This window comes from Cynocephalus volans, chromosome 11 (assembly GCF_027409185.1).
Source record: "Cynocephalus volans isolate mCynVol1 chromosome 11, mCynVol1.pri, whole genome shotgun sequence".
Lineage (NCBI taxonomy): Eukaryota > Metazoa > Chordata > Mammalia > Dermoptera > Cynocephalidae > Cynocephalus > Cynocephalus volans.
In genome coordinates this window covers 122,863,257-122,890,581 of record NC_084470.1, presented here as the reverse complement: position 1 = coordinate 122,890,581, position 27,325 = coordinate 122,863,257, and the positions used below count along the sequence as shown (strand labels likewise).

Here is a 27,325-nt window from a genome sequence, read left to right as displayed (position 1 = left end):
TTGAATTTTAGGATCAGCTTGTGAATTTCTGAAAAAAGGCCACTGGGAGTTTGATAGTGGTTGCATTGAATCTAGACCAATTTGGGGAGTATTGCCGTCTTAACAATATTAAGTCCTCCAATCCATGAACATGGGATGTCTTTCCATTTATTTAGACATTCTTTAATTTCTTTCAACAATGTTTTATAGTTTTCAGAGTACGACATGTTTTGCACTTTTTGTTAAACTTATTCTTAGGTATTTTATTCTTGTTGATGCAGTTGTAAATGAAATTGTCTTCTTAATTTCTATTTCAGGTTGCTGATTGCAAGCATATAGTAATACAATTGATTTTTGTATATTGATCTTGTATCCTGCAGCTTTGCTGTACTCATTTATTAGCACTACTAATTTCTTTGTGAATTTTTATTAGGTATTTTAATATTTGATATAGGAAGTCCATGTCCACTTTCCTGTTATATGTTTCTCACCTATCCACTTTATGAGATAGACTTTAGTTTTATTTTGTGAGGGTTCCCCCACTCCCTGCTAAAAATGCCTCATTGAAATCTTAATAAGAATTACATTGTCTAAAAATTATAGAGGCTTTCCATAATTAGAAAATTTAGTCTTCTTCTACAGGATTTATTATTTCTCTGAATTCAAAACATCTTTTATATATCTCAGTAATCTTTTTGTAATTTTTGTTTATTTCATTAAGGACCCATATATTTCTTGTTAGAATTATTTCACAATACTCATTATTTTGTTTGTTTATGAGCTTATTTTGGTGGCTATCACTAATGTGAAGGGGAAGTTTTCACCATGATCTCTTCTGTTTATTGTTGGAATTTAGGAAAGTAATGAGGTGGATACATTTACCTTGTATTTGGTCACTTTCCAGAATTCTTTTATTAATCTTAGGGGTTTAATCACTGGTTCTCTTGGATTTTAAAGTATCTAATATTATTTGTAAATAATAATTATCCCTCTTATGTCTGTTTTCTGTCTTATGCCTTAGAACTCACAGAAGAATGATTATTCACAATTATGACAATTTATCTCGTTCTGCATTTTAACAGGAAAATCTGTAGTATTTTCTCATAAGGCTAAAGGATGTTGGATATCCTTTAACACAAATAGTCTTTACCATTTTGAGAAATTATTCCTCTACTTCAATATTTTTTTTTTTTTCTAGGATCCGGAGCCGTGGCCTTGGTGTTATCAGCACCGCACTCTACCGAGTGAGCCACAGGCCGGCCCTACTTCAATATTTTAAGTCCTTAAAAATTAGGATTGTTGGATGTTATGTAGTGGTTTTTTGATATATATTGGGATTATATATACTGAACCCATTATACTATAATAGAATTCATTATTTTAACCACCTAGGTGTAATTGGGATAATCCCATCTTGATGGTGATAGATTATTCTTATTGCATTGCATTCTGTTGCCAGTATTATACCTACAATATCTGTATCCTAATAAGACATTCATAAGTAAGAATGGGCTATAGCTTTTTTTTTCTGTGCTCTCTTTGATAGCTTTTGGTATTAGACTCACCCAAGTTCCAAGAGTTAATTGAGTATCATTGCAGCCTTTTCTATGTCTGTAACAATTTATAAAGCATGAAAATTATTTTTACTTGAAAGTTTGGAAGAATTACTGATAAATTGCCTGGTCCCAGAACCCTTGTTTGAGAAGCAAATTCTCTGATAACATTTCTAATTTCTTCTTTAATGTCTGATATCTTCTGGTTTTTTATTTCCTCGTCAGTTTGGGGCATTGTATTTTCCTGAAAATTATTTATGCCTGTGCTAAAACATTCAAATTTTTCACTCTGTGCTAATACATTAAATGAATTTGAGGAAATTAGTTATATCTGGAAAAATATAAATGATGTGTTTTTTCTCACTCCCATCATGTTTTACACTTTCTGTTTTAATGCCTCAGTGACATTTCCATCACCCTCCCTTGCCCCACCTTCCTCTCTATCCCTCCAATTTGAGCTGTCTTAGCTTCCCCCAACGCTGAACTCTGTTTCCTTAACTTAGAGTGGCACGAGTTCTGCTTGGGTGTCCTCTGCTCCAGCCTGGAAACTCTCTCCAGGCAGCAAGCTGGGGCAATCATTAGGCTCATACCACGTGTTTCTTCTTTTTCTCAGGAATTACCGTCCAGTGCTGCCTGTTGTCCAGTGCCTGAAATCTGTTGTTTTTCACTTGTTTGAGGCAAAAGGGAGGGACAGTCCCTGCTGCTCCATCCTGCCTGGAAGTGGAAACCAAGAATTCTTCAGTTCTTGAGTTCTTCATTTTAATTATCTCTTGATTCCCTGTAGTACATCTTCAAGTAGTTTTTCCCCGTGAGAACAACACACGGGTACTCTATTTTCTGATCCCTTACACGGTGGAGATTATATATTTGTGGACTTCACAAATAATTGTACAACTAACTAGATATCGGATTCTCAGATTACTGTCCATTTTTCTCAGCGGATATAGCTCCATTTTTCCCTTGGCATATAGTGTGCCAGAAAGTTCTGAAGTCAGCCTTATCATTTTGTCCCTTCAAGGATAGTCGGTTTCTTCTTTATGAATGCATGAAGCATTTTTTTTTCATCTTTACAATTGAAACATTTGCTAGAATGTGTCTAGGTATGACACTCTTCATTCAGTTTGCTTAGAACACAGTAAACATTTAAAATCTATAATTATTTTTAGCTTCAATTGTTTTCTTTCATTTACAGCTGTCGTGTGCCTTTGTTCCAATCACTCTGTGTTTAGTTCTCTGGAATACCCACGGTTCTTAAGCCCAAATGCAATTCTCTTTCCTATTTATGTCACCTTCATTTTCATAACTTTCATCTCTTTGTCGCTTTATTCTGGCTTCACAGAGAGTCATGTTTGTTTCCCTGTTGTAGATTCAGTTTTTTTCAGTGCCGGTTCTGCTCATGTCACCTGCCATGCAAATGTGAATTTTGCTTTTTCAGCTTCCCTTTTCTTTCAGTCTTCCCATACCCCATCTCACTCCATTTGTCTTTGAAGCTTACCTTTATTTTTCCCCTTTTTCTGTTGTTCTTCTGCCTCAGCTTTTTTTCATTTTATGGATTTCTGTTCCTATTTCATAGAGGTCACGATCTCTTGTACCTTACTCAGGATTCCAAATAGCTTTTACTTTTTCCTCCTATATTCTAGTAATAAATTATTTTTAGAGATGTGCTGATCTTCTGGGTTTTTACAATGTCATTGCCTCTTCTTTGTTCTTTAGAATTTTTAAAAATGTAGTTGCTTTTTAATTTTTTCTCTTTTCTCGTCTTTTTTTTTTTTTTTGGTGGCTGGCCAGTGTGGGGATCTGAACCCTTAACTTTGTTCTTTCCATACTGGACTCTGACCCACTGAGCCAACTGGCCAGCCCTTTCTTCTTAGTTTTTTAAACATTATTTTTATTATTTTAATCATCATGAAATACACATAACATAAAATCTACCATCATAACTATTTTTAAGTGTACAGTTCAGCGGCGTTAAGTACATTCACATTGTTACACAGCCGTTGACACTATCCAGCCACAGACCTCTTTTCATCTTGCAAAACTGAACTCTGTACCCATTAAACAATTGCTCCCCAATTCCCTCTATCAGCCACCATTCCACTTTCTGTTCTTATGAATTTGGCTACTCAAGGAACTCATATAAATGGAATCATACAGTATTTGTCCTTTTGTGACTGGCTCATTTCACTTAGCATAATGTCCTTAAGATTCACCCATGTTGTAACATGTGTCAGAATTTCCTTCCATTTTAAGGCTGAATAATATTTTATTGTAGGTACATACCACATTTGGTTTATCCATTTATCCGTTGATACTCACTGGGTTGCTTCACCTTTCGGCTGTTGTGAATAACGCCGCTGTGAACGTGGGTGGACAAATATCTCTTTGAGTCCCTGCTTTTTCTTTTTATGCCTGACTAGAGAAAATCTTATCTAGATTTAGTATTTGTCACTAGGGAGGTAATGCGAATCTCCCATGGTTTTGCTCTCTTTCCTCCCTGGGGCTAGTTCAATCAGCTTCTTAGATAGACAGCTGGAAAGCAGGTCGGTGCGTACAATTCCCAGGCCAGTTTTTAGCATCTAGGCAGATATTCATCTGGTGTAGCTTTGGCGTCCTGGGTGGAATCTTATCCGTCATCTGATAATCCGTATCTGGTTCTCTCCACCAAGGTCTGTATGAAAGTCTACACCAGTGGTTTGCTATGCTGCCTGGGCATTAGAATCACCACGTGAATTTTTTTTTTTTTTTTAAAGATGACTGGTAAGGGGATCTCAACCCTTGTGTTGGTGTTGTCAGCACCACGCTCAGCCAGTGAGCGAACCGGCCATCCCTATATGGGATCCGAACCCGTGGCCTTGGTGTTATCAGCATCGCACTCTCCAGAGTGAGCCACGGGCCGGCCCCGCCACATGAAATTTTAAACAACACTGATTAAACTACACTGAGCTTAGGCTCCTCCTTGAACCAACAGACTCAGAATTTTTGGAGGTAGGCTCAGGTATCATAGTTTTAAAACGTTCCTCATGTGATGCTGCTATGGATCCAAGGTAGAGAACTGCTGCTTTATGTCAAGATATAAGGCCACCAAGGCTGTCCTCTCTATGCCAGAGGAAAGCCCTTGCCTTGAGGAAACGCACCTCCTGGGATAAAAATGCCACCCCCAGACCCTGCCTTCTGCTTTCTGCCACATTATTTTCAGGGAGTGGATTTCTCTGAACATAGAAACGTGGGTTGGGGTGGTGGAGGCGGATGATACATTGGCTACCTCAGGAAGCGTCACTCATTCAATGTAGGGTCATGGCTAACCAGTGTCCTGGATTCTGATTCAGAAAAGACAGATGGGGGGCAGGGCGATGCTTCCAGTGTTCTGTCTATCTGGGCAGGGTTCTTCTGTCTTACAAGGCAAAAACGGAGAAGAACCCCTCACTGCCAGCTATCTTCCTTCGTTCCACTGACCTCAGGGTTGGCAGAGATGTTGCAGATTCTAGTTGTGTTGCTTCTGGTCGAGGTCTGAGTTTTCACCTTACTTTCTGTATCTTCGCAGGGGTTTTAGTGACAAGGTGGTTAAGTTTTCCTCCATTTTAACTGGAAACAAGCAGAGTTTGTTTTCCTGTTGCCTTCATTTCCTCCCTAGGCTGGAGGAGAGGGATTGTGGCTAGTCTCCTTGTGTGTTGATGGCTTCAGCACAGGGTGTGCTGGGGTGGGTACTTGTGGATCCACCAGTGAGGACTGAGAAGACGTTGAGTGCAGGAGGGAACAGCGCCATGTGGGATTAGGTCAGAAGGCTCTAGAAAGAGGAGTTTTAAGCAGAGCATTGAAGAGGACAGAAATATGTTGCAAACAGGGATACCAGCCTATACGAAGGCACAGAGGTGAATAAACCGTGTACTCTGGGAAAAGGAAGTAGAGAAAGAGCCATATTTGCAAATGAAATGGAAAATTGAGGGGACCTTCCGAGAAATAAGGCTGATGAGAAAGTCATTTCAGGGAAAGGATCTCGAGCCTAAGCCAGAGAGTTTGGAGTTGACTGGCAGCCACACAGGATTCTGAGCAAGAGAAAAACAAGATCACAACATGGTGGGGGTGGGGGTGGGGTGGGGTGATTCTCTACTGTATGTGGGTGGATGGATGGATCTGTGGATGGTGGATGGAAGGATGGACAGGAGGTAAGGAGGCTGGGAGGAGAGGATTAATACCACATGGGTATAACCTCCCCAGTTCTCGCACTGGTCCACAGGGAGCTTTGGAGCCCCTGGGAAGGAGAAAGAAAATAGATTGTGGGGGACTGGAATTGTGTGTTAGGGAATCCAGAACTAGCGTGGACTTTTCCCTTTATTTTTCTTCCCCTTCTCCCATGGTATCTTTAGGATTGTTAATATGTGGCTTGGTTTGACCTAGTGCCTATTACCGCAGAGTCTGCAGGGACAGCTTTTAAGTATCTTTAGAACACTGGACTGTCACTTCTATTCCCTAAACCTCTGACGTCACTGCCCCTTCTGGAGAAGTAAGTTGGGAAAATCTCCATCTGCCTCTTCCTCCACCAACCATAGCTGCCCTTTGCCAAGGGCAGGCATCCAGGCCCCAAGCAACCACAGGATCCAGCTCCCAAGCACATCTCAGACAGCCCAGGAAGGTCCCCAGAAACCAGCCTGATGTCTGGAATCCAGTGGCTGGAGGCTAGGGGGGGATGGCTAAGATGGCTTTTCGTAGTCCCCACCCCAGGATTCTGGGATTGTCACCCACAAAGCTGGCCTTCTGCCCAGATCCGTAGCTCTGTGTCTTCAGGGGAAGCTCGTAAAGGCTACACACACAGTCTTCTGCCTGCCTGCCTCCCTCCTGGAGGGTGAGTAATTATTTTTATATATTGCTGCTGAATAAAACACAAGGAATGGCTTGAAGGAATGCTCAGGTATCATCCTTTGATGTATAGAAAGGAAGCGCTTTCTCTGCCTGCTGGGGTTCTTGCACACCCATCAATTCTCCTGACAGATGGAGAGAAAGGGTGGTTTGGGCATTAGCACAGCTTGGAGAACCAGTTGGAATTGGCTTCGTTTTAATATCCCAGCTTTGATCTATTGAAAGGCTGACAGGGAGAGGGGAAGGATCTTATTAGGTGGCATAAATCAGAGCTGATGAAATTACTTTCCTCTAACAAACTCAGACCTTCCCCTGTATAGGGAGAGGGGAGAAAAGTGGTGCTGTAGCTCCAAGCTTCTCCCTCAGTCCTGAGTGGGAACGCAAAGGTGAATTCAAGGCTCCATCCACCTTCCCGCACGCCCACCCCACACCCTGCAGGAAAGCTTCTGGTGGTTCAGTGGACTTTCTCTCCTCTCCATGCTCTGTCACCATGGGACCCATATCCCCCAGGACTGCTCAGGCTCTGACTCCCTGGAGTTTTCATTTTTAGACTCTTCAGGACTTGTGCACTCTCTGTGAGGGTCTGGTGATGGGTTCCAGATGTGAAGAGGCACAGCTAGGACCCAAGGGATGGGACTGAACTGTTGAATGCTGCCGAGGAATGGCTCTTGGAGACCAAGCTCTTTACAAGACCTCAGACAGCAACCGGGGAAGGGCGTCTGGGAGGCTGTTCCTACCTATGGCACGGTCTCTGGGGGCAGGGGTTGATAAATATCTTCTTCTCCCAAGAGGACGGGGCAGGGTAGAAGTGAACATTGAACTGAGAACCAACAGCCTTCTCTGGCTCTGCCATCTCTTCACTCTGGACAAGTCACTCGGTCTCTCGGGGTCCCCCTTTCCTCCCTGGTTGAGTGGGGTCCCTTTTAGCTCTCACTTCTATGACTGTGGTCTCCTCTTCTCAGCAAGCAGTCCTCTTGTGCTGGAAGAACCCATAACTTGATCTATTGATCAAGAAAATGCAGTCTGAATGTCCACTGTGAGCAAATTTCAAGGAAAGAGGGGACACGGCCCACGCCCTCAGGGGTCTTCCTCTCTAGTGGGGTGAAAAGCTATCAGAGTGGGCACTTGGGTAAAGTTGTTCAGATGTCCAGAGGTGGCCTTTGCCTTTCTCCCACCACGAGCAACCACCCTTCCCAGCTCCCCATCTCTCTGGCCCAAAGCTCCCTGTGTTCCAAGTCTGTGTTTCGTTTCCAGAAGCTTCTTTCAAAAACTTGCTCCCCACTAAAAGGCTACCCATAATAATTGCCAGATTTTAGAAAGATGATAACAGGCAACTTCTACACTCTGAAAAAGGAATATTGTCCAAATGGTAGAATTTTAGTTACCTCGAGATACTTTTGGGGCATGGGGGTGAGGGTTGGCTGCCCTAAGCCTCTGCATGAAACCACATACTTGTTAATTGGTCTCAACAAGCCCCCTGTCTAGGGGACATAGGGTCACAGCACAGAATAATTTGTCCAAGAAGGCACAGACTCCTAGAAGGACAGAGCCACAAGGACCCTTAAAGCTAACCCCTCCTTATACAGGTGAAGAAACAGCCCAGAGAGGGGAAAGGAACTTGTCTGAAGTCACAGAGCTCTGTGTATCAGCAGATGCAAGACTCTTGCCAGCCTCCGCCCCACCCACCCTACCCCTCCAGAGTTGTCTTTCTCAACCTCAGACTTCCCAATGCCTACACAGTACAGCTCAGATTCGTAAGGCTCCCAAGGATCAGCACATTTTCTTCTCAACTTCCTTTTTCACCTTACCCAAGCCCTCACTCCCTACCTCACCTAGTACCCTCTCCTCCCAGAACACACAAGTTGTTTTTCCTCTCCCGAGTTGTGCATTGGTCAACACCTGTCTTAGTCCACTTTCTGTTGCTCGTAAGAGAATATCTGAAACAGGGTAATTTATAAAGACACAAAATTTCTTACAATTCTGGAGGCTGAGAAGTCCAGGGTCGAGGTGGCAAATCTTGTGAGGGCGTTCTTACTGGTGGGGACTCTCTGCGGAGTCCTAGGCAGCATAGGGCATCACATGGTGAGGGGGCTGAGCATGCTTATGTGCTAGGTCAGGTCTCTCTTCCTCTTCTTATAAAGCCACCAGTTCCACTTCCATGATAACTCATCAATCCATCAACCCATTAATCCATTAATCCATGAATGGATTAATCCATTTATGAAGGCAGAGCCTTGATGACCTAATCACCTCTTAAAGGCCCCACCTTTCAAATACCATAGTCGGATTTACCATCTTCTTAATACTGTTACAATGGGGATTGAGTTTCAACATGAGTTTTGGAAGGGACAACATTCAAACCATAGCAGCACCTCTGCACATATTCTTCTCTCTGCTGGAGACGCTCATTCCCCTCATCCACTTGGTAGAAGTTCAGTTATCCCTCAAGGCTCAGTTCAAATGTCACCTCTTTACCTCTTCTGGGAAGCCTGTTTTACCTTCCCTGGCCAAATGATTCACACCCTTCAGTTTGTTCCCTCAGCTCTTGGTGTACACCACATCCAGCCACAGTCTCTCTCTCTCTCTCTCTCTCTCTCTCTCTCTCTCTCTCTCTCACACACACACACACACACACACACACACACACTCACAGACACACACACACACACAGACACACACACACATTATTTGTTCATCTTCATTGTTAAACTGTGAGCTCATTGAGGGCAGGAACCAAAGCTCATTCATTTTGTATCCCTAATGTCTTGAGTGGAGCCTGGCTAGTTTCTTAGAGTGGTTCTGTCCACTATGGTAGATATTGGCAGCGTATGTCAATTAAACTGAAATAAAATTTAAAATGTGGCTCCTTAGTCACGCTAGCCACATTTCAAGTGCTCAATAGCCACATGTGCCTAGTGGCTACTATATTGGACAGTGCAGGTACTGAATATTTCTCTCACTGCAGGAAGCTTTATTGGACGGTGTTGTCTTGGGGGGACCAGAGGCATACAGCACCTGAGATGGAGAAATGGTGGGTCTGGGGAGTCCTTAGCTACCCAGACTACATTACATAAGTGCCTGGCACAGAGAAGGTGCTTGAAGGGGAACTTTCTGCACTGGGTCTGGAGTCTAGTCACTTGGGTTCTAGGCTTGGTTACTACTTCTAGTATAGACCTAGCCCCTTTTCTGGCTACAGCCCCAATTACCAGTCCCTTAAGAACCTCTGCTGGGACTTCTCTCCTTGACTGAGAAAGTTTCCTTTCATAGGATGGGAAGGGCCTTTCAGGATGAACTCTGATGCTGAAGTCTTGATAAGCCTTTTCGATAAGCCTGAACTGGGTGGTGGCCACTTCAAGATGAAGAGCCATGGTTCAAGGGTTACCTAGTATTTCCTTCTTTAGCCCCCCCACCTTAAACCATCCTAGGATAGAAATAGGAGGTGTTGGCTGAGGGAGAGGTCAGACTTCCCTACCACCTACCACTCACAGCCCCCATGAGCTGGGGATCTGGGGTGGTGGGGCAGCCCCAGTTCCCCCAGCCCATGAGCAGCACAGGTGAGACTCTGGGGTTCTATAACAGGCCCTGAATCTCCCTGTTCTGTGCAGCTGAGGACTATGAGATATGTATGTCACGGACTGGCCCAACGGTCTTGGAAAACTAATGTTGTTTCCCTTGGTCCTTCCCACCTATGCCCTGTCCACTGTCCTGGGCCGTCCCCCAGGAGCCTTACTTTCTTAAAGGGAAACACCTCTGACTTATGCACTTAACAATGTGTCCTGACTGTCTCCCTGCCTCCTACCTCTGCCCTTCCCTCCCACCCCAATCTCAACACCATAGCCTCAGTGATCTTTCTAAAAATGCCAGTTTAACATGGGATCCACCATAATCTGCCCTTTTCCAGCTTTGGCTAGCTCATCTCCAGCTCCTTCTCACTTATAAGCTTAGACTATTCACTAAATACCCTTTCTACCTCTGGAGTCTTGCTCATGCTTTTCTTTCTGCCTGTGCCCCATTCTCTAATGCTATCCCACTCCTACCTTGGGAGCCAGCTCAAATGGCACTTCCTCTGTGAGGCTTTCTTGAATGTCCCACAGGCAGAAAGAGTGGGTCCTGGCTCCCAGAATGTTTTCCACACACTTGATGAGAGTATGTATAGCCATGGGTTTAAAGACATAGCTTTGGAGTCAGACCAATGGTTTCACCTTCCTGAGCCTCCTTTTCTGCATGCAAGATGGGAATAATGAGGTTCCTGCTCCATAGGGCTGGGTGGAGATTGAGTATGATAATATATGTAAAATGCTTAGCACACCTGCAATTAGCTAGTTCTCAATAGATGTTAGCTAAAGCTTTTATATCATTTTATTAAATAGTAAAGTCAATAGTCTAAGAGTTTCTCTGGAGAGGGACTATGTGTTGTTCAAGTTTGAGCCCCAGAACTGAGCACAATGCTGGCATAATAGTAGGTACTCAATTAACTTTTATTGGATTTAATCCAATCCAATTGAATTGAAGACAAAAGAATTGATACCATCTGTAATGAGGGGCATTTCAGGCAACCTGATAGGTAATGGGGGAGATATGTGGGGACAGCGGAGGCTTTATGGGAGTCCTCACGAAACCACAATGGGCCCTCTCAGAGGCAGGCTGTGGTCTCTACAAGGGGAGCTTGGGAACGGTGTCAGTATGTGTGAAGGTACATGAGTACCGGGCCTAAGCTGGTTGAGTCTGTGGGTGCAGAATCTGCACTAGCCCTCCTGCCTAGCAGGGCCAGGACATGCCGTGGACAGGGAGCCCTCACCACATTGGAGCCCTGTGGCCCTCCATGCAGAGGCTGGCAGCTGGCACTGGCGGCTGGTGCTGGTGCGGAAAGCTGGGGCCCTGCTGCCTGGGGCTCCTCCTCGCTGCTCTGCAGGTGCCAGCCTGCTCTCTGCTGGAACCCTCACCTTCTCTGGCAGACTCTCGGTCAGGGCTGTTGGTCCCTTCAGGCAATCGACAGTTCCCACGTGGAATATTTTCCCCACAGAATAACCATTTCCATAGTGGCTACTTTTTTTTTTTTCCACTTTCCATATCTTCCCCCTTCTACCCTCTCCACTCAACCCCCACCAGAGCCTGAGATGCCCCCCCCCTTCCTCTCTTCTCTCCCTTCCCCATGTTCTACTGGAAGTCAACTGTATGTCCATACTGTGCTGGGGGTGGGGGGTTTAGAGATGAGAAAGCAGCCCTGGGTTTGGCCCAAGTCAGACAATCTACCATGTATCAAGGTGTCTCACCTTCCAGCATCTTTCATCCTCTCACACTCACAATTAGGAAATGAGAACAGGGCGAGGCCTGGCCCATGACTTTTGAGGATGGTTGAGCTTGGGAGCAGGGCTGACTTCACGGGCATGTGGCTTGTGTAGTTGCACAGGGCCCCGATTGCAGAAGGTTTAACTCTCTATTTTCTTTCTTTTGGTGGCTGGGCGGCACAAGGATAGAACCCCTGGGCCTTGGTGTTAGCGCCATGCTCTAACCAACTGAGCTAACTGGCCAGCCTTTAGTGCTCTGCTATTGCCATCTTGAAATTCTTCATAATTCTTGAGCAAGGGCTTTGCATTCTCATTTCATGTTGCGCCCTGCATATTATGCAGCCAGTCCTGCTCAGGAGGGTCTGAAGGGTGGCCAGCTTCAGGGAGAGAGGGAGGAGTCCAGGCTGGGCTGGGAGTTGGGTCAGGGACATTCCACCAAAATCAGCAACCCAAGTTTGGTCACTGCATGAAAGCTGGCTAGGGGCTTCTCCTCCTGAAGTGTCAGCATCTGAAATGGAAACTTGGCCCTCCTTTCTACTCTGTGCAAACCTGGTAGACTGGTGAGGGAAAGGGACGCTGCTGGTCCTGAGACTGTTCCTTAGGATGAGGGGAGCACGTCATGGGAGGGGCCCTGGAGGCACTGTCTTCCAGTAGTAGGATGAGGAGCAGACTTCCCTGGACGTGCCCCAGCCCTGTGGAGCAAACTCAGGCCCATTGTTCCTCATGAGTTCTGTTTTTCAGCTTCTCTCTGCTCCCAACAATGCCTGCTCCTAACAACCACATGTCCTCTCACATTGTGTGGCTCAGAGCTGGAGAGAAGACTGAGCCACGGATGACCTGAGTGGAAGGGAAGACCCCTGTCCTCTTTTCCCTGCTGCTCTCCTGGTCTCCCCCAGGGCACACTGGCCTGTAGATTCAAAGTCAGCCTCTGCTCGGGGAGCAGGGACTGTGTGTCAGTCACTCAGCTTGGAGCTTCTCACATGTGATCCTTTTTAAATGAGTAGCTGGTGACATCTATGGTCAGCTGGTCCATTAGAGACCTGAATCTGTCCCTTTTGTCTTGTATTTGACTAAGATCTGCTAAGATGTAGGATGAATTAGAGAAAGAATTCCAGAAAGGGTCCATTGGATCAATCCAGTCCTCTGTGGGCTGTAGAGGCCCCTGCTTTCCAGATAGAAATATGCCTCCTGTAGCTGAGAGAGGTGTTTCTCTGCCATCCCATCGCTCTGGAGAGCCAGGCTGGTCAGGTGGGAAGAAGCCCGAGTCTGAGCTCCAGCCCTGCCACTCTCTTTGAGCATTTCTCTTGATCTCTTTGGGCTTTGGGCTTGGATAACATGAGTGGGGCTGGCAGGCTCCTTCAGGCTCTGCTATGATGTGATTCTGAGTTTGCAGTATTGACCTTCTAGGTCACTGTCCGTGAGTCACTTCTTATTGCCTAACTAAAGCTCTTCTGCCACAGCTTGCTTCCTGTTAGGTCCTCATCTCACTTTAGTCAGGTGGGACCAGGTCCCAATGTCCTTTGGCCAGGTCACTTTCATACCACCTGCCCCTTGGGACTCAGAGGGAAGGGGCCCCACCTTCCCCTCCCTGCCTCCCTGCCTCCCTGCCTGAGCCTCAGCCCTAGGCTGGGGGAGTGTGAGGAGCAGTTTGGCCCTAGAGAGGTTAAGCTGTTTCCCCAGAGCCCGAGCAAGCCTGCACTGGCCTCTGAGGTCCCTTCTAATCTGCCCTATTACCATCGGTAAGAATTACAATCAGAAATCACTCGAGGGCCCAGGCCCACGTGGGAGAAGCAGGAAAGCTGTGGGGCTGTTGATTCAGTTCCAGAGCTTAATTGGTATAATCACTCTCTTCTTCCTGCCAAGCCAGAGTCCGTCAGGATTGGCTCTCCCACCTGCGGCGGGGAGCTGCTCAAAAAGCTCTCAGTCCCAAATGGTGGGTTCTGCACGCTGCTCAGAGGCTCCCCCAGAGACTCCTACATCCCCCAGATGGCAGAGGAGCCTACGGCCCACATACCCCAGAGGACTGGGGACTCCAGGGGAGCCTGACCCTGACTCGAGGGGGTGTGGGGTTTCTTCAGAAAGCACCCCATCCTATCAGAAGCTGGGTAGGAAAGGAGTGGGAGGGACTTCTCTACAGCCAGGGTGCTGACTCTTGGGGGTTTCCAAGACTCAGGTTCCTGGGAGGAGGGGTGTCCAACAAGAGGGGAGGGGGAGAAAGTAGAAGCAGTACTACTCCTCTTCCCCTCCTGCTCCTCCTCCTCTCCTCTCTAGGCTCTTTGGGGAGTCCACTTCTAAAGGGGTACTTTGTCCTCATAGCCCAGACCACCAGGACAACCTATAATTGCCAGGTGCCCAGTTCCTCCCATGGGCATCTGTTGGGTGGGCTTCTATGGATGGGAGAAAGAGGCGGAGATGAGAACCCTCACTGCAATAGAATGGGGTGTCAAAGCAGGAAAGCCGGATGCCCAACCAGCCCTGGTAAGAGGTGCTGTCCAGGTCCTCTCCAGCTTACTAGTATGCTTGGTCAGGCCACCTGTTTGGGGGTTGGAGGCAGGGGTTTTGGAGGGCATTCACTCACTTATTGAAAAACACTTTGTGAGTGTCGTCTGTGAATGAGGCATTGTGCTAGGTGCTGGGAATTCAAAACTGAAACTAGTGCCTGCTGTTATCATTAGCATATCCAGGAGGATGAGGTAGAGTTCTCATTTTCTGGAGTAATTGATGGCTAAATCTGAGAACAAGGTCTCCCAGGACCAGCTGAGCACTAAACACAGGAGGAAATGGCCTTCTACCTCCTCAGGCAGTCTCCCTCTCTTGTCTAGCTATCCACAATCATTAAACCAGAGCATCAGAAGCTCTGGAAGACCTGGCTCAGTGCTTTAAAAACATTAATGGGCTTATGAATCAATGAATCACCTGGGAGTCAGGTTAAAAGTCAGGTTCTGATTTGGTAAATCTGGGTGAGGCCTAACATTCTGCACTTTATTTTTTTGGTGGCTGTCAGGTTTCAGGGATCAGAACCCTTGACCTTGGTTTTATCAGCACCAAGCTCTCTCAAGTGAGCTAACCGGCCAGCCCAGAGTCTGCATTTCTAACCAGCTCCCAGGTGATGCTGAGGCTGATAATCCACGTACCACAGGTTGGGGAGCAAAGACCTAGAGGAAGATCTGATGTATCCACTGATGCCCTAGTGGGGGGTGGGATGATGGGGTCAGCATGACAAGCTATACAATGCCCCGGGCCTCCTCAGTGGGGTGCACAGGCAGGTATGTAAGTGCCAGAGACTGTTGATGGGGTGGGGACGAGGTGTTTTGGGAGCATTCCAGGTTGGTGTGGGAATCAGGGATGCCCAAAAACATAGTGACTTTGACTCTGTGGAGCATGCCAGTGATACAGCGTCATGGTTAGGGTTGTGTTCTTTGGAGTCAGATTGTTTGGGTTTGAATCCAAGCTCTACCACTCACTAGATACATGACCTTGGGCAAGTTACTTAACCTCTCTGTACCTCATTTTTCTCGTTTGCAAAATGTCAGCCTCACAGCTTGTAAAAATTAAATGACTTGACACATGCAGTGCTCTAGAATGGAGTAAGTACACTCTGAGTAAATGAAGGCCCTAACTATGCAAGGAGGTGAGATTCAAACAGGGCTGCAGGGCAGAGGCTCACTCACTATGGGCTCTGCCCTGCCAGGGTCAGGGCCCAGGAAGGGTGGTCCTGCCTTCTAAGGAACTATTGATGAAAAGGTTAAAGGGAATGGAACTCTTTTGAGAGAACATGCCTGTGGCCGGCTGAGCTGCTTGGTGGTGTGGCAGTCAGGAAGGATCTCTGCTTTCCACGTGGGTGGTTGTCATTCTCCAGGCTGAGTTCTCTGGGCAGACCTGAGACGGGAGTAAGGTGACACCGATGTGCCATGCATCAGGCTGGGTGGTCGGAGCCCAGGCACACGGGGAGTGGGGTAGGTGAGGGGGCTTTGTGTCCTCCATGTGAGGAGGAGATCATTCTTTATGAGATGCTAAAATGACTCCCAGTATCTCTGGATAATGTTGCTGTCCCAGGGAGCCTGCCAGGCCAGCACTGTGCTATCTCAGGTCAGAAGCAACAGGGATCACCGTTAGGAGAGGACACTTTTTGGGACTGTACACTGGAGTGGTCGAATTCACTTCTCAAGTTTCTAGGGCAAATGGTATGGGTATGGTTGTCCCCTTCTGGACAAGGTGGTTGTGCAAAGCAACTGTCTCTGCCAATCTTCTGCCTCCAGTATTTTCCTTGTCCAATATCCATGTGGTCTCCAGGGGGATCTTTCTAAAACAGAAACCCGGCCATGTCCTTCCTTTGCTTAAAACCCTTCATTGGCTCCCCATTTCCTGCAACACAGCATTGCTTACGAGGCCCTGCAAGCTTCACCGTGCACCTCACTGCCCCTTCCTGAAGCCCTGCCTCACTGCTTTCAGGTCCCTTGTAGTGCTATACTCTCTGTTCCCACATGCTGTTCCCTCTGCTTGGAACTCTTTTCCCCACCTCCTCCCCTGACTGATCCCGCTTGACCTCCAGGTCTCCATGTAAACATCACTTTCAGGGCTGTGCTGTGAACATCAGTCTGGCTTCCCCACTCGACTGGCAGCTCCACGAGGAAGGGCTGCGATGCTGTCTTCTTAGTAGCTGATGTTTACTGAGCACTGCCTCTGGAGCACAGTTGTTGTAAGGGCTTTCTGTATGAGTGCCCTTCCCCTTGAGCCTCCAGAGGTAGCCCCTTTAGAGGAGCTGTGCCTAGAAACACCTGGGGCATTCTTTAGAAACCTTCCCCGGCTATTCCTCACACCTTCTGGACTGGATTGTCCTGGAGAGGGGCTTGGGAGTCTATATTTTCCCAAAGCTCCTCAGGTGATCCAGCCACAGTCAGACCATCAAAGGCGTGGTGGTCGTCACTGGAGGACCATGTCTGGGGTGACAGGTCTTGCCAGCAGAGGGCACTCACCGAAGGGTTTTTGGTCCCGTCAGGTCAGGTTTGGTGTGGGTCTTTCCTAGTTGGAGATTTCAAGGGGTGTCCTGGTCAGTTTGCCCTCACACCCAGGCTGCAGTGTCAGCCTGTCTACCCACAGCCCCCTTGCTGGTGGGCCAGGGTGTTTCTCCCAGTGGTGTTTGAGACTCTTGACAGAGAGAGTGCTGGTGAAACGCTTAGGGAAGAGATAAGAGCACTGCTGGACCTTCAATAAGTGGGCTTGTGCTGTGGGTGAAAGAAAGTTCTTGTGCTGTGGGTGAAAGAAAGTTCCCCTTCCCAACCTGCTGGTCACTTCTACTCTCCTCTGTGTTCAGGACATGGGGATGTAGGGCCTTAGTGAATGAGGGCTGGGATTTCTATGGCTTAGGTGCCATGTGCCCATGTGAGAGAGCCATGGCTCAGTTCTAAGCCTCCCTTTAACATAGTTGAGTCCAGGAGTAGATCTATGGTCACAGGTCAACTTGTCTGGGCCCCATGTGACCAACTGCATAGGGTGATAGGGTTTCATCCCAAGTCCTAGACTATGAGGCAGAAATAGTAGCATATTAACAAAGGATATCATGGCTTAGGGACACCTGTAAAAAGCTAACATGAGTAGTCTCCTTGTTTTGCTGGGCTGCCAAGATCTTCTAGGGCTTGTGTCAGAAGTTCTCATGTCACCCTAGAATCTGGTTGTGCACAGACACGGTCACCTGCCATCTGTTTACCTACTCTGGGGAGCAGCAAATTGAGGACTTCAGCTATGGCATGCTGGGACTTCCCATATGTCATCAACTAAGCAAGAAGCTCCAAGACTCTGGCGGGAGCTCCATCAAACTACTGGGTCCTTGAGGGGACAAGGAGCAGGTGGTGCTAGGGATGGGTTACAGGGAGTGGCTTGCATCTTTCGGGAGGTGTTTTTCTTTGGTTAGGTCCAGAGGGAGGTGATTTCCCTCTGCCAATTCTGGGAACATCTTCATTATATGGCCTTGGAGTGGACAGGATTGGGAAGAATATGGTCACACCCAGAGCAGGGGAACTATGGCATAGATCTGGAAGTCTGGGGACAGGGAGGAAATACTAGTTATCCACAAATGGGCTATAGGTCAACCTTTGGGCTGAGAGGAAGCATTGGGGTCATAAATAGAAGCATATGGCATAAAGGATCAAGAACTGTGGGTTGGAATGGATGCCAAATTTGGGAACTTGAAGAGGTGAGATATAGAATAAGTTGTGGCCAAGTCACAAGTTTAGTCCCAGGGAAGCTCAAAGGCCCTGTTGGGGTTCTGGCTGGCCCAGCCTGGCCCAGCCCAGCCCCAAAGCTTGGTCTGCATCTTGCCCTGGATTGACCTCTCTCCATCCTCTCTTTCACCAGGCGCCTAGATGCCAACCTCATCTCCCTGGTCCCGGAGAGGAGCTTTGAGGGGCTGTCCTCCCTCCGCCACCTCTGGCTGGATGACAATGTACTCACGGAGATCCCTGTCAGGGCCCTCAACAACCTCCCCGCCCTGCAGGCCATGACCCTGGCCCTCAACCACATCAGCCACATCCCTGACTACGCCTTCCAGAACCTTACCAGTCTTGTGGTGCTGTGAGTGCTGCTTTGTCCCCTGTTCCCAGCTGGGTCCTGGTGGGGGCTGGGGGCTGCATGTTTTCTGGAGCTGGATCAGAGCCTGGCTAGCTTCGGTCTTCTCTGCATGTTGCTGGATGTTCTGGTCTCAGTTTTCTCTTTGCAAAAGGATGATGGTGACCGTCTCTTGTTGACCCCACTGGGTTATCATGAGGTCAAATGACATTAGAGTTATGGAAGTGCTCTGAGATTCACCAAAGGGCTAGGTTACTACAATCAGAAAACAGGAATTAAGCTATTATTTTCTTGTTATGTAAATGTAATAAGCATACCATGATAATTGGAATATAAGTCAAGAATTTCTTAAATAATTTCCACCATATTTTACAAACAAATGATGCAGGTTTATGCCTTGGCACATCGATGGGATGAATTCATCTTGTTTCCCAGGCCTGAAGAAGCAGAGAAAAGCCATCACTTATAATTACACAGCAAAATCCCGTAAGGGTAATTACCTGGGAGATAGCATCCCTGGCAGGAATTGGGGACTGGGGTTAACTCTGCCTTCCCAGTGGGAACTTTAGAGTGCAAATTAGCTCCCAGCTAATTGCTCTGAATGATTGGTAAGTTCATAGGGTAATTACTAAGGGCTTGGAGGTCATATGTAATTGCTTTGGGTTACATACTAATTGCTGCAGAAACATGGCTCAGGAACATGCGTGTTAGTGACTCTGTTCAATGGCAACAGTGCCTCCCCTGCTTTTGGAGATCTGGGGTGATTTTCCAAGCCAGAGAATGGATGATGCTTTGTTTGAGAGATGAAAAGGCAGGTGCTAATTTGTGTGTCTAATTCTGTGTCCTGGGAGATTGGAGAACCACGATGGCTATCCTATGGACGACGTTCTTCTATCGGGATGGCCACGTCCTCCTTCCGGGAGTCAGTGGGGTGTTTATAGAGGATAAACAGAACAAGGTGGTTGGTTTTGCTTTGGTGATATCCCTGTGACATCATGAGGGAAGGGGGCCAGGTCTCTGTGAGGGACAAGACTACTTGAAAAATGTGAACTTCATGGTGGGTCCCAGACAAATGAGCAGCAGCAGGCATTTATAGAGCCCTTCTAGGGGCACTGAAGACTCAAAGAAGTATGAGGTGTACCTACTGCCATCAAGGGGCTTATGTCCTAGTTGAAAGAGCAGAATAAATATGGGAAAGAATAACTGTGATGTAATGTAACTGACACTAACACAGCCAGATAAGTACAGCTTCGCAGCAGCATGGGAGTGGACGGGGCAGTGGGAGGCTAAGCAACTGCAGGTGGGTGGGGGGCAGGCTTCATGGGCGGTGGGGGGCAGGCTTCATAGGCGGTGGGGGGGTCCTGGGTCTGGAAAGATGGCGAAGAGTTAGACAAGCAAAGAGAATGGAAACATTCCAAGCAGGTATCCATGAAGACATGGAGGGGAAAGTCAGGGGTGTTTGACTGCCAGGGAATAGGCCAGTCCAGCTGGAGCAGAGGGTCCTCATGCACCGTGTGGGACAAGAGGCTGGAAAGATGAGTTTGGGGACTCCCAGTATCAGAACAAGGAGTCTGGCTTTTATCTGCCAACGGGGGAAGGGAGCTTGAAGTTTCTCAAGCAAGGGTTCAGAGGGGGTATTTTAGGAAGGTTAATTTGAAGGACGGACAGGAACAGGGGGAGACTGTTTACAATAAGGTCAATCAGGGGCTCTTGGGTATCAAAGTCCAGTTTAGGGAAAAGGCAGAAGGATGGAAGGGAAGGCATGACTGTAAGGGTTGTTTTGAAGGAAGAACTGATCTGATTTAGAGGTTTGCAGAGTGCAAAAGACCAAGAAGAAGCAGAGGCATGGATGACTCCCGTGTTTGGTTGGGAGCCAGGGAACTGGCCTGAAAGTCGAGATGGGGGCCTTACTGGATATAACAAAGGTCAAAGATCTAAGGAAAGAAAGACTACTGGTTCAGGAGCAAAGCTGAAAGAGGAGAGCTTGTCCCATTGCATGGGGTGAGGCCAGAAACATTACCCCTTTTTCCTTTACCCCCAGCTCATGGGATGGAGGGGGGAGGCTTCCAGCAGGAGATGGTTGACCTGTGAAGGGGAGTGGAGGCTGGGGAACATTGTCCGGGGACTATGGGATCAGCCACAGGAAGGCCTATAGGCAGATCAGAAAGAGCGGGTATGACAGGAAGCAAGAAAGCAGTTTCTTTAAAACCAAGGTTGGACGGGAACCTGGCTGGAGGTATGAGCAGACAAGCAGGGTGTAGGAGAAAGGGCTTCTCTTCAGCCCAAACCCTGTACTGTCATCAGGCTGCTCTGACATGCACGGAGCCCTTTCCCACCACTACTGTGCACTGACAGGACCACTAGGTAGCACTGTGGACAGCAGTGGTGTCATGTGTATAATCTTGTCTCTTCATTTGGACTATAAGCCCCAACACCTGCCCCAGCCTGGGCTACTAGAGGTGCCTAGAAAACCAGGGTTGAATGAGTGGTTTAGAGGAAGGAGTTGCAAGCCTGGAGCTGGAGGTTTAGAAAGTGGAGGTGATCTGGACCAGAGAGGCTGGGGGAGGTTGAGGGGAATGGAAGATGGGAGATAGGAGTTCCACAGGAAGCAGGAAGAATGATAGAGTTTGGTGACAGTTAGGACAGAGATGTGAAGGAAATGGGAAAAATAAAAACCCTTTGGTAAGGGGAGTTCATTTCCAGAAGGCAGGGACTGTGTTTTGCCCATTGGATCAGGAGCTCCCTGGAAGTAGGGGTCTCTCTCTCCAACCAGAACCTCATGGAGCAGGTAGGCATGGATGCTTTAAATCTCCAGACTTGCAAAAATCCCCATCCCCACACAGCTATGTTGAATAAGGTCTGTCTGTTGCCTTTATATTTGAACAATATCTTGGAGGCCAGCCTGATTTTCTCCCCTTGTCAGTGATTTCCTTTTTCTGCCGGAAGATATTTTAAAATTATTGAACTTTAACAGCTTAACTAGAATACGTCACAGTGTAGAATAGACTGCATCCAAGTATCCTGGAACAATGTATGCTTTTGAGCCACAGATTCTGTTCTTTCTTCACCTTGGAGAATTTCTTGTATTATGTCTTTGAATACATCTTCAGTCTCATTTTTGGATTCTCTCCTTCAGAGACATCAATTGTCCTTGTGCTGAATCACCTTTATGTCTTTAGCATCAGTTTCTGTTTTAACCTTTTCATCTCGTTCAACCATACTCACCATGATTATTTCAAACTTTCTCTCTGACACCAACTCAATTTTCAGCAGTGTCTACACTGTTCTGTTTCAGATTTATTGACTAGTTTTTTAATGATGTGGTGACAGTCCTCAATTGTTTCCTCTGCCCACAATGTCATTTTTCCCTCATTTTTAGAATTTTGTCTTTGAAATATTGTTTTATTGGATTGTTTTGGAGCAGAAGGCTATTGTAATAAATTTCCTTTTGTTCCTCATGCATTAGTGGTATTTTCTTCTAGGCTTAGAATTTTGCCTGTCTTTTGCATCTCTCCCTCGGTTTTTCTGTTGTATGGTTTCATAATTGCCATGAGATTTATTTTTTCTGGACTGTGCTTGGATAGCTCTGTCCATTTGTCCCAGTTGCATCACCTCTGGGCCCGCACTGCCTAGAACGCCTTTTCCTCTGCCTGTTCAGTTCACCTGTCCTTCAGGTCCTTGCCCGGGATCACCTCCTCTACAGAGCCTTCCTCGCTTCCTCTGGCCTCACCCATCTCTGAGCTTGTCTACAGCTCTCTCCGGTTGTAACAGAAAACTTAGCCTTTGATTATATGTTGTCTGCAGCGGTTTGCTGTTGGCTCCCATAATTACTTCTGGTCACTGAGTCAGGCAGGCCGGGTCCTGGGGAGCAGGGTCATAGAAGAAATCTCAGACTTGAGCCCCTCTGACAATAGGCCTCTCTCCTAGAGCTTAGTGGGAGCTTGCTTTAGCCTTGGCCTGGGCCTCTCCTTTCTCTTTTTCCTTCAGTAGGAAGTCAAAACAGTGAAGCCTGTGGTCAATCCAGCCTTGGTGATTGTGGCTTCAGAAGTTGGTCTTAGACAATCAATTTGTCCCTGGAGACAAAGGGTTGAACCACTGGGGTCATTCTGTCCATGCTTCTGCCTCTACTTTCCTACTCACACCATGGCGTGCTCTCCCATCCCCTGTGCCCCAGTGCTGTGAGCACCCATTCTGATGTGTCTTCCCTTCCCACACAGGCATCTGCATAACAACCGCATCCAGCACCTGGGGACCCACAGCTTCGAGGGGCTGCACAATCTGGAGACACTGTGAGTGTTGGAGTCCTGGTCAATCTCTGTCCTGCGTGGTGATAAAGGCCTAGAGTCCTGGACTGGGGAGAGTGAACAGAGGGGAGGGCCAGCAGGACTGGGATGCTGGGATCTGGCCCCCAGCTTGCTCACCCACATGAGCCTCCCTGGCACTTTCTCTGGAATGTCACTCAGAATGAATTCCTTTCTCCTTCCGGTGGGCGGAATGTGCCCTCTGGGAGTTCAGAATGACCCAGAGAGTGGGAACCTAGGATCGGTGCCAGCGGAGACCACCAAAAAAAAAAAATAATAATAATAATGAAAAATTTGGACAGAAATAGGAACTGCAAGGAGAAGCTGGAGGAATTAGGCTACTAAGCCTGGGGAATAGAAGGCTTGGGGGTGGGGCTGGGGCTGACTTGACGGCAGTTTTGACATCTGTTTAAGGGTGGCTGCTGACAGTAGGGAGAGTAATATTGAGGAGTAATGCTGGGACTGTTTGCCAATTGATCTATCTAGCTAAATGTTTAATGGAGAGATGGCCCATTCAGCACTCCAGCCTGCCTGTAAAAAGCACCCAAGCTGTTGACTCTTAAAAAGCCATACTATTCACACATCATCATCCTGGAATTCAGTTAAGGTCAGAATGCACCCAAACCCTCCCATCATTTCCTCTGGAGTCCCGCCAGCCCCCTCAGAGTGGGCTGAGTGGGCCCCACTTGAGCAAACAACTGGCTGGGCTGGATGTGGCCGGCTGTGCCAGCTGGGGTCCCTCAGCTCCCATGGGGAGCTGGCTGCCACAGCCACCTGGCGCAGGCCTGGGAGGGGGACGCCAGGGAGAGACGACACTCCACAGGTCACCAAATGTGAGCCATTGAGATTGGGGAAGGCCTCGTGGTGTCAGGGGATGGTCACAGTTCCTCTTGTCCCCCCCACTGCACCCCTCCCTTCACTCATAACCAACCCCCCATTCTCCAACCCACCCCCACATACCCCAGAGCATTGCTCCTGAGGTGAGGGATTCTCAAGAATCCAAAGCAGCAGAAGAGAAAATGCTGGGAGACAAGCCATGACCTGGGGAGCAAAGTGTTGGGGAAAACCACTTGGCAAAGTCTAGCCCAGGAAGCGTCGCCTGTCAGCATTTGTGGTTGTGCAGGGGAAGGGAACGGGAGGCTGAGACCAGAGCTCCACTCCTCTTTCCTGTGGAAGGGATGCCCAGGATCATGGCTGCTCTCTTGAGCTCAGCCCGGAGCAGGAGAAATGGCAGAGCCACGCCTAGTTCTCCCACAGTCCTCAACTCACCCTTCAGCTGATCAGGGGCCGAGGAGTGGGGTGCAGGGGGACATGCCCCAGCCTGGAGTCAGGAAAGTTGGAACCTCTCCCTGCCAGTATGCATGACTTGGGCTATGTGCTCCCTCCCTCTGTCACAGACAGCTGGACAGTGTGGCCCACTCAGTCAACATACGAGGAAATTGATGTCCAGGGAGGTGGCATGGCCTGCCCAGAGTTACTCCCTCAGTTAGGGACAGAGCCAATCTAGGGTGTGTTAACAAGAAAACATACATGAAAGTCCCTAGGGTATTGCCCTGCCATCCTCTGTCATATGGGTTGAACATGAATTATGTGAGCCTTCCGTGTGCTAAGTGTTTGGATCCTGGGTGTAAGAGATGGTCATTACTCTGGAAAAGTCCATGCCCCCACAGCCACCCTCCCTCCAGAGACACAAGAGCTTTGAGGGTGGTGTTTGGGGTTGTCATGAGCCAGCAGGACAGGAGGGAGTCCAATGCCATCAGCCTGGAGTGTGGGGGCTGTTAGCTCTGCTGGGAAATCAGGTGGGGAGGGGCATGTATACTGGGTGTGGGTTGGCACCTCTAAAAAGCCAACTAGCAGCTGTTTCTTCACTTTTGGGGCATGCTGCCTAATTCTTTCTCAATTAGCCACTGGATTGCTGCACAGGGCATTTGGCTTAGCCAGTGCTGGCTGAATTACAGAGCAATCCCGCCGCTGAGTGCCCATTTGTAGCTTTCATCTACAGGAGTGCTTGGCTCCAGCACACAAAGCCCAGGGCTTGCCCCCACTCCACAGATGGGAAAGCCAAGGCTAAGAGGTGAGAAAAAGTTGCCCCACTTTACAATGTGGAGGCAGAACAGCCTGGTGACAAAGACCTTGGCATCACACAGCCTGGGGTACAGTGCCAGCTGTGTGACCTTGGGTCAAGTCGTTTGCCTCTGTGAGTCTTGGTTTTCTAACCAGAAGCACAAGGCCACTGTAATACTGATCTTCCAGGGCCGACATGTGGAGTGAGTGAGAGGATGTGTGTAAAGTTCTTACAGAGCCTGGTGAGCTGCACAGGAACCTGCCCGTCTCTCCTTTCACCTTCTCCATCCCCTTCTCTGAGGGCCTCAATCTCAACAACACCCCTTTCTTCTCCACGCTCGAGGGATAAGTCCTTCTTCCAACTTCAATCTCCAATTAAAAATGAGAAAAGTGTGTTCTTTATCTTCTGTTCCCTAGAGCATTTTGAGGGGAGCCTGCAGGGGCAGCCAGATATGGGGGGCAGGGAGTTGCTGGCAGAATAAAAGGAGAAAGAAATGATAGTCAAACCTTTTAATTGTTGCATAATTGGCATGCTTTGCAGCCTCAGTTATTACTCTGGAGCTTTTCATGTGAGCTTCTCACTGGAAGGGTATTTCTCCCTCAGGCCCTGTAAATCTCTGCCACTTAGACTTCTCTCATCTCCGGCAGCAGAGGAAAGATCAAACCCCCGCAGCCCAAGCTGTGGTTTAGCTGGAGCTGTGGTTTGGCTTGTCTGCAGAATCCTCTTAGTGGGGAGAGGGGCCCCCAGCCGTGCCACCTGCGGAGGAGGGGCCAGATGCGGGCACGCACATGCATGGTCATACACGTACCCCTTACTGCACAGCTAACCATGCACACATGCAGTGTACTTGTCACATGTCTCAAGCCCTCCACGATCATCACTCCACATATATACCCCTACCCCACACCCCAGCACAGCACAGAGATGCCCACTGCAAACGCACCTGTGGGAACACAGCTTCCGTTATGCCCTCAGTTCTGGAGGCCAGGCTGCCTGGGTTCCAACCCTGGTGGTGCCTCTGCAAGCTGGGGCAGCCGGAGTAAATAGCCTCACCTCTGTGAGCCTTGCTTTCTGCCTCTGCACATTGATATACCTTGCTCTCTTTTACTCTGAAAGAGCCAGGCAAAACCAAGTGATGTGGGCAGGGTCCAGGGGCTGGGCACTATTATGCCCTCTCTCCTGCTGAGCAGAACAAATCCTACAGACTACACATGGGACCCAGGGCACAAACCTTGCTGTCCTCCAAGGAAGTTTGACCTCACAGGGAGGAGGCTCCTGGGACATTTCTCCTGATGTAGTCATTACCATTCCAGACTTTGCCAAGAAACCTCAGCCAGAGGCAGAAAGGACATGCTCTGTCCTGCATCCACAACTCCTTTCTACCCCTACAATGAGGATGACCCACAACTTGTTGGGAAATTCAGAATTAGAGATGGTCTAGTCCCCAGCCTGTGAAGTAATATTTCCTCTCCTTTCCAGATCAGACCAGATCTAGAGATTTGCCCACGTTTCTGTAGTTTGTTAAGTGACGGTAATCCGCTAGAACGCGTACCTCTTACTTCATGGTACATTGCTCTGTTTAGCGCTAGCTCCCTCAGTTACAGACTTCCCAGCTGTCTAGGTTGAGAAATAAGAGAAACCAATGACATAGAACAATTCTGGGTAGATTCTCCTAGGAGGTCCCCTGTGCCCCTAGGTCAGTGCTTAGAAATGTGTGCTTGGGGGCCGGCCCGTGGCTCACTCGGGAAAGTGTGGTGCTGATGACACCAAGACCATGGGTTCAGATCCCATATAGGGATGGCTGGTTCGCTCACTTGGGAGAGCGTGGTGCTGACAACATCAAGTCAAGGGTTAAGATCCCCTTACCTGTCATCTTTAAAAAAAAAAAAAAAGAAAGAAAAGAAATGCGTGCTTGGAAGCCACTGGGAGTTATTCCAGCCTAACAGCTAATGACCCTCAAATTCCAGCTATACTTAACAATAAAATCTTTGCAGGAAAAAAAAAAAAAAAAGATCTAGGAACCCCAATTGTTTCCGGAGGGGTCTACTCTCACTCCCTAGATTTGCATCTCAGCTAGAACCCAGAGAGAGCAGGGCCCAGGATGGATCTGGGGACAATAGTCCCTCACCTCCCTTGGACCTGGGCAATGATCTCTGAGCCTTGTTATAACCTCATTAAACAAATCAGGCCCAAATGGAGCCGCATGCTGGCTGGACATTTCCCTCTGGAGGAGAGCCTGGGGCCATAGTGAGAACAGAAACTTCTTGGCTTCAGCTCCCTCTCTAAATGAGGACCAGCATTCGAAGGGGTGTGGGACGGGAGGAGGGCAGAGTGGGAACTTATAGAATTCTGCCTTGTAATAGAAAATTGTACATTCCATGTCAAACCGCCTCTAGTAACAGATGCCCCAGTGATCTGTTTCCTCAGAACATTTTTACTTCAATATCAGCTATGTCTGGAAAGTGTTCCTCTGTCTTGTGTCACTGAAACCACTAATAGCAACAGGTTTCACTCTAAACTGGCTCTGACTTGGTCCTGAAAGTATTCAGCCACCCCTCGCTCCTGAGCCTGATGGCCAGCCTTTGGCCAAGACAGATTTCTACTGAGGTTCTTTCAGGGCTAAGGGCATCCTGGGTGGAAGAAGGATTAGACTTGAATCGCAGGCCCAGATTCAAATCCTGGCTCTGGCATCAGTGTGTGACATGTCCAAGACATCTGGCC

The 27,325-nt window shown here is 48.0% G+C and overlaps 1 protein-coding gene across 2 annotated transcripts in view; it reads left to right on the top strand.

The window, feature by feature from the left end:
* LGR6 (leucine rich repeat containing G protein-coupled receptor 6) overlaps positions 1-27,325 on the top strand; it is a 113,339-nt gene that overhangs the window by 55,418 nt on the left and 30,596 nt on the right. The window contains exons 5-6 of one of the 2 annotated variants that reach the window (XM_063114759.1): positions 18,029-18,244; positions 22,456-22,527. The exons of the other annotated variant lie outside the window; for it this stretch is intronic. Coding sequence (XP_062970829.1) covers positions 18,029-18,244; positions 22,456-22,527 — 288 coding nt within the window. The remainder of the gene's footprint in view (positions 1-18,028; positions 18,245-22,455; positions 22,528-27,325) is intronic. 2 annotated transcript variants of the gene reach the window in all.